At 29.4% G+C, this 8166-nt stretch overlaps 1 protein-coding gene across 1 annotated transcript in view; it reads right to left on the minus strand.

Annotated features, from left to right (window-relative positions):
- Positions 1–488: 488 nt before the first annotated feature.
- The window catches only part of LOC106473762 (forkhead box protein K1-like), a 36825-nt gene continuing 29147 nt past the window's right edge, over positions 489–8166 (minus strand). The window contains exons 6-7 of the mRNA XM_013934441.2: positions 3222–3380; positions 489–1633 (exon numbers count right to left, since the gene is read on the minus strand). Of these exons, the coding sequence (XP_013789895.1) occupies positions 1239–1633; positions 3222–3380 (554 nt within the window). The 3' untranslated portion in view covers positions 489–1238. The remainder of the gene's footprint in view (positions 1634–3221; positions 3381–8166) is intronic.

Here is an 8166-nt window from a genome sequence, read left to right on the forward strand (position 1 = left end):
TGGTGATTTTATAGTCTGTCACTTGATGGATTATATTAAGTAAACAAATTATTTGACTTCACTGCTGGTTGATCCTGTCATATCAGTGATATCCTGGTGATTTTATAGTTTGCCACTTGTAGGATTATATTAAGTAAACAAATTATTTGACTTCACCTCTGGTTGATCCTGTCATATCAGTGATATCCTGGCGATTTTATAGTCTGTCATTTGATGGATTACATTAAGTAAACAAATTATTTAACTTCACTGCTGGTTGATCCTGTCATATCAATGATATCCTGGTGATTTTATATTCTGTTTTTAGTTTAAGCCTACTGTCATAGTGAAAGTAAAATTAGGTAGTAAAAATGAAGGTATGTTACCAAGAAGAAACATACTTTAAAGACATTAATGTCATGTAATTACTAAGATGGTTACCTCAAGTAATGATGGCAACTCTTGTTCATACTTACTGTGATGAATAAAATCAAAACAAAAACAATAAATTTTACATTCTAAAATATAATTCCATTACCAATATAACATTTTCAGTGCTACAATATGAATTAAACACTTTTTGGTGAGGTTGTTACATAAATACACACATTATTCACACAATACAATGCATGTGTGGGGGTTCGTCACTTACACAGGTTATTTTATTAGACTTCTTAATACACAAATGTTTTTGAATTATTATGCAATGTTCTTGCCTTCACAACTTGTATGACAACATCAGAATAATATTTTTAATGGAATTTCACTATATAACAATAACAGTATTTCTACATGACATAAAATAAAACAATGTTGTTTACAAGATATATACCTTACAAAGGTAAGAAATACTGAAAATTCCCAGTTTCTCCAATTCATGGATCTTCAAATGGTCACTAAAATCTCCCAAATAATTTCTGTAACTTTTGTAACTGGGTTCAGTTAAAATAGCATGTAATTTAATGGATCATCAGACTACATAATCTGTGGCTTAACTGATCATCAGACTATATTATCTGTGATTTAACTGATCATCAGACTACATGATCTGTTGTTTAACTGATCATCAGACTGCATAATCTGTGGCTTAACAGAGCATCAGACTACATGATCTGTGGATTAATTTTTAATCATACAACAGATCTGCCATTGTAACATTTTCACAGCTAGAGAAGAATTTCATTGGATAAAAAGTGAAGATTCTAAATGTAGCAAGAATTAAGTAAGAATCAGGTGGGAAGTAAATACTTTTACTCTAGTCAAGTGCTAAAGATAGCTGCTTCTTCAGCCCGTGGTCGTTTCACCTCATTCCTATCTCCAGTAGAACTGACACAAGTCTCTTGGTTATTGTGGCATGAAGTTTCTGTACTAATAAAAGACCTTTTTGTTGGGACTGCAAGAGCTGGCTGAGACACCAAAGATGTAGAAGAGGGTGTGACAAAAGTAAGACCCTCAACTTTACTGGAAGAAACATACGAGGGTGAAATCCCACATCCAATAGTAACAGAGTAGGTTGTGACACAAGAAGAAGGACCCTGTACAATAACAGTGGGTTGTCCATGCAGAGGAGAAACTGAATGCTCCAGTTGTTGAGGGTTAGAAGAATAAATATGAACTTCACTAGTGTTTGTTCCAAGCTGACTGTAAGATTTATCTGAAACATAAGTAGAACGTGATGAGTAAAGTATATACTTTTAACACAGAAAATTCTAAACATATAATTTTATCACAAAATTCTAAACATATACCTCAAGCATACAAAATTCTAAGCATATACTTCTAACAAACAAATTTCTAATCACATACTTCTAACATACAAAATTCTGAACATATATTTCAATCATTCAAAATTCTAAACATATATTTCTAACATACAAAATTCTAAACATATACTTCTATGACAGAAAATTCTAAACATATACTCCTAAGACAGAAAGTTCTAAGCATATACATCTAACACAGAAAACTCTAAACATATACATTTAACACAGAAAACTCTAAACATATACTTCTGAGACAGAAAATTCTAAACATATACTTCTAAGACAGAAAATTCTAAATATATACCTCTAAGACAGAAAATTCCAAACATTTACTTCTAACATACAAAATTCTAAACATATACTTCTGAGACAGAAAATTCTAAACATATACTTCTAAGACAGAAAATTCTAAATATATACCTCTAAGACAGAAAATTCTAAACATATACTTCTAACATATACTTCTAACATACAAAATTCTAAACATATACTTCTATCATACAAAATTCTAAGCATATACTTCTAATACAAAAAATTCTAAACATATACTTCTAACACAGCAAATTCTAAATATATGCTTCTAACATACAAAATTCTAAACATATACTTCTAACATACAAAATTCTAAAGATATACATCTGACAAAGAAAATTCTAAACATATACATCTAAGACACAAAATTCTAAACATACTTTTAACATACAAAATTTGAAACATATACTTCTAACATACAAAATTTGAAACATATACTTCTAACATACAAAATTCTGAACATATACTTCTAACACAGAAAATTCTAAATATATACTTCTAACATACAAAATTCTAAACATATACTTCTAACACAGAAAATTCTAAACATATACGTCTAACACAGAAAATTCTAAACATATACTTCTAACACAGAAAATTCTAAACATATACTTCTAACATACAAAATGCTAAACATATACTTCTGACATACAAAATGCTAAACATATACATCTAACAAACAAAATTCTAAACATAAAATTCTAAGCATATGCTTCTAACACAAAAAATTCTAAACATATACTTCTAACACAAAAAATTCTAAACATATACTTCTAACACAAAAAATTCTAAACATATACTTCTAACACAAAAAATTCTAAACATATTCTTCTAACATACAAAATTCTAAACATATACTTCTAACATACAAAATTCTAAAGATATACATCTAACATACACAATTCTAAACATATACTTCTAACACAGAAACTTCTGAACATATACTTCTAACATGCAAAATTCTAATCATATACCTCTAATATACAAAATTCTAATAATATACTTCTAATATACAAAATCCCATTAGAAGCACACAAGTTACTCTAAAATCGTTATGGTTAATATAAGAAAACAGCATGTAGAAGGGAATTTTCACTATGAACTATACAACTAGAGTTTGGTAAACAAATAAAAATTTTATTTTTTAATTAAAGAAATGACTTTTACCATGGTTTCCAGTATTTTGCCAGGTGTTATCAAAATGACGACCATTGCTGGTTGTACCATTTGCCACCATGGTGACAGGATGACTGCTATTGAAAACTCTGAGTTTGCTTGTCTGTGCAGAGCTACTAGACCCTAATACAATATGTGTCTGATGAGCACCTGTCAGGAACAACTTATTTTGAGACTGAGCGAATGATGATTCAATATACCAACTGACATAAACAGGTTTTAATACATATCAAGGTGAAAAGTAATATTAAAATTATAATATTCTAGATAATGTGAAATACAAAACAGGTATACAACACAAAGATACAACATTAACTCAGAAAAATCCTGACGTTAAATGTGTTACAGACTACATTACAAAATACTAGTTGAATGTGTTAGACTATCTACCACACTATAACAAACATATAGTTGACTGTATTACACACTATCTACCATATTACAACAAACATCTAGTTAATGGTGTTACAAATTATATACCAAACTACAAGAAACATCTAGTTGAATATGTTATAGACTATCTACCACACTACAAGAAACATCTAGTTGAATATATTATAGACTATCTACCACACTACAAGAAACATCTAGTTGAATATATTACAGACTATCTACCACACTACAAGAAACATCCAATTGAATAAGTTACAGACTATCTAACATATTAAAGGAAACATCTAGTTAATGGTGTTACAAATTATATACCAAACTACAAGAAACATCTAGTTGAATATGTTACAGACTATCTACCACACTACAAGAAACATCCAATTGAATAAGTTACAGACTATCTAACATATTAAAGGAAACATCTAGTTAATGGTGTTACAAATTATATACCAAACTACAAGAAACATCTAGTTAAATGTGTTATAGACTATGTACCACACTACAAGAAACATCTAGTTGAATATATTACAGACTATCTACCACACTACAAGAAACATCCAATTGAATAAGTTACAGACTATCTAACATATTAAAGGAAACATCTAGTTGAATGTGGTACATACTATGTACCACACTACAAGAAACATCTAATTGACTGTGTTATAGACTATCTACCACACTACAAGAAACATCTAATTGACTGTGTTATAGACTATCTACCATACTACAAGAAAAATCTAATTGAATATATTATAGACTATCTACCATACTACAAGAAAAATCTAATTGAATATATTATAGACTATCTACCACACTACCAGAAACATCTAAATGAATATATTATAGACTATCTACCACACTACAAGAAACATCTAATTGAATATATTATAGACTATCTCCCACAGTACAACAAATATCTAATTGAATATATTATAGACTATCTACCATACTACAAGAAAAATCTAACTGAATATATTATAGACTATCTACCACACTACAACAAACATCTAGTTGACTATATTATAGACTATCTACCACACTACAACAAACATCTAATTGAATATATTATAGACTATCTAACATATTACAACAAACATCTAGTTGAATGTGTTACAGATTATCTACCACACTACAACAAACATCTAGTTGAATATATTATAGACTATATACCACACTACAACAAACATCTAGTTGACTGTGTTATAGACTATCTACCACACTACAACAAACATCTAATTGAATATATTATAGACTATCTAACATATTACAACAAACATCTAGTTGAATGTGTTACAGATTATCTACCATACTACAACAAACATCTAATTGAATATGTTACAGACTATCTACCATACTACAACAAACATCCAGTTGAATATATCATAGACTATCTACCATACTATGACAAACATGTAGTTGAATATGTTATAGACTATATATTTTTCTGATAGCTTGTATTTTTACTTATATTGTTTTATTGTTATGTAATTGTGTTTTCTGTGTATAAGGTATATCTAGGGTTTATAGTAAAAGCTATATCATTCATTTTTTTATATAATAAAATTGATGAAGTATGAGAAATATTTTGTGTTTCACTTTGTCTATATGTATACTTTTGAAAAAAAAATAAAATAAAAAATATGTTTGTTTGAAAAACTTATAAAAAAAAGAAGGTAAAGGAAAGGGTTAATTAAACTTGTTACATATCTTACCCTTAATTAAACCTTGACAATAACACTCTTCATGAAACCTAGAACATATACGTTGAACCCTCTTGATGTGGGTAACTCAAAGTGAGTATTCCACAACCTTCTATTATACAGGGTGTTATTTAAAATTTAATCAAACTACTTTGTTATCAATGATAAACTTGGTATTGAAACATAGTGATTTTCAATCTTTTTTTGTTTGTGTCATGTGACACTTTTTGTCTCCAAGTTGTCCATTTTAGAATTACTTCTACCCCTATATGACCTCTAGCTAGCCAGAGAATTTCACACATATACTATACATTCTCCTGAGCTAAACTATTAATTTTTAGCATCAAATCGTTTTTCTTTCCATAAATATATGTACAATAAATTGAAGTCAACATTCCACACTCCCCTATGTACAACTTGTTTTCAAAAAAATTTTAATAATTCTATTTGACATTTCTTATTGGATGACTTCTAACCAATAGAAAGACAAGATTTCAATTTAGTGAATGAGATATGAACTGGAACCACTGAGGTAACAAGTTTTAAACAGTTAAATGCTGGACCAAGTATATGAATTATTTAACCCATTTGTAGCTTAGTTAGATATCCAGATAAATTCTATTACTGTTAAGACATTCTGTTTCATAATCATGGGAATACTTTGTATTCTAAATTACATATTTGAATTAGAGAAGTTTAAGTTTTCCTCTACCAAAAATGTATTTCCGATGATACCTCCTCTCACACTTTACCAAACCTTTAGTTGGAATAAAGCTAAAGTGTGAAAGAGCTAACTTTGTTTCAGAAACATAATTTCTAAGACCACATTATCATTGATAAAAGTTAGGCCTAGAAATATAACTTCTATCATACTGCGAAGAACACAAGTGCAAAAAAAAAGCTAGAAAGAGACAATTTAAGATGTATTAAATTTCTTATATATATATTTAATTATTGTCACTAAAGAAACTAAAATGTAAAAACTAAACACTAGATTAGAAAATATAAAATAAAGTAATTAAACAAAATAGTCTTTAATATGTTCTCAGCAGTACAAATTGTGCTTCTGCAACTCAAGCATGCATACTGGTTACAAGGTTGGTCACATTGACCAAGGTTGCTACAGTTAAGTATTAAGGTGGATCACTTATATTTTTGTTACATGGTGGTTACAAGGTTGATCACATTGACCAAGGTTGCTACAGTTAGTATTAAGGTGGATCACTTATATTTCAGTTACATGGTGGTTATAAGGTTGGTCAAATGGACCAAGGTTGATACAGTTAGTATTAAGGTGGATCACTTATATTTCAGTTACATGGTGGTTATAAGGTTGGTCAAATGGACCAAGGTTGATACAGTTAGTGTTAAGGTTTATCACTTATATTTTTGTTACATGGTGGTTATAAGGTTGGTCACATTGACCAAGGTTGCTACAGTTAGTATTAAGGTAGATCATTCCTTATATTTCAGTTACATGGTGGTTAAGGTTGGTTACATTGACCAAGGTTGCTACAGATAGTGATAGGGTTGCTAACTTGTATTTTTGTTACATGGTCGTAAAGGCTGGTCACATTGACCAAGGTTGCTACAGTTAGTATTAAAGTTGATCACTTATATTTCTGTTACATGGTGGTAAAGGCTGGTCACATTGACCAAGGTTGCTACAGTTAGTATTAAAGTTGATCACTTATATTTCTGTTACATGGTGGTTACAAGGATGGTCATATTGGTGATTATTCTAATGGTCTTATACTTATTATTATACAATTTGTGTGTGTGTGTGTGTGTGTGTGTATGTATGCGTGCATGCATGTATATATGTATGTGTGTGTACGTATGTGTATGTATGTATAACAAGTTGGACAAACACAACTTTAATTGATAAAACAAATCCGGTAAAAATAATTACAAATGCTACATACATGTCTAACACAATTAACTCTGAACAAAGAAAGCTACCCACATAGAACTAAAATCCAGTAAACATTTAGTTTAAAGTACAATTTTTATTTATAATGATTAGACTGCACTGATCTATTAAATGAGAATACCCTTGCTGTTAGCAATACTTTCATTAACACTACTAACAGTAGCTTATAAAATATACAACTCAGGTCTATTAGTTCACTATACCCTCATTGTTAGTAATACTTTCACTTAATACAACACTATACTAACAGTAGCATATAAAATATACAACTCAGATCTATTAGTTCACTATACCCTTGATGTTAGCAATACTTTCACTTAATACAACACTATACTAACAGTAGCATATAAAATATACAACTCAGGTCTATTAGTTCACTATACCCTCATTGTTAGCAATACTTTCACTTAATACAACACTATACTAACAGTAGCATAAAACATATACAACTCAGGTCTATTAGTTCACTATACCCTTGTTGTTCGCAATACTTTCACTTAATACAACACTATACTAACAGTAGCATATAAATATACAACTCAGGTCTATTAATTCACTATACCCACATTGTAAGCAATACTTTCACTTAATACAACACTATACTAACAGTAGCATATAAAATATACAACTCAAGGCTATTAATTCACTATACCCACATTGTAAGCAATACTTTTAATTTAATACAACACTACACAGCGTGGTCACAAATAAACAGACACCACCTTTTCAGAAAAAATGAAATTTTTCAGTCATATTCACATGAATTTATATATTTATAATCTAATTAATATCTAGTAGATCTTCCTTTTGCTTTGTGGAGTTCGTTGATCTTTTGGGGTATCGTGAGAATCATCTCGTCAATTTTAGATTGTGGGATTTTCTCCCACTCTTGCTTCAAAATTTAGAGTAGATC

The sequence above is a fragment of the Limulus polyphemus genome, unplaced genomic scaffold (assembly GCF_000517525.1).
Source record: "Limulus polyphemus unplaced genomic scaffold, Limulus_polyphemus-2.1.2 Scaffold6485, whole genome shotgun sequence".
In the NCBI taxonomy this organism is placed as follows: Eukaryota; Metazoa; Arthropoda; class Merostomata; order Xiphosura; family Limulidae; genus Limulus; species Limulus polyphemus.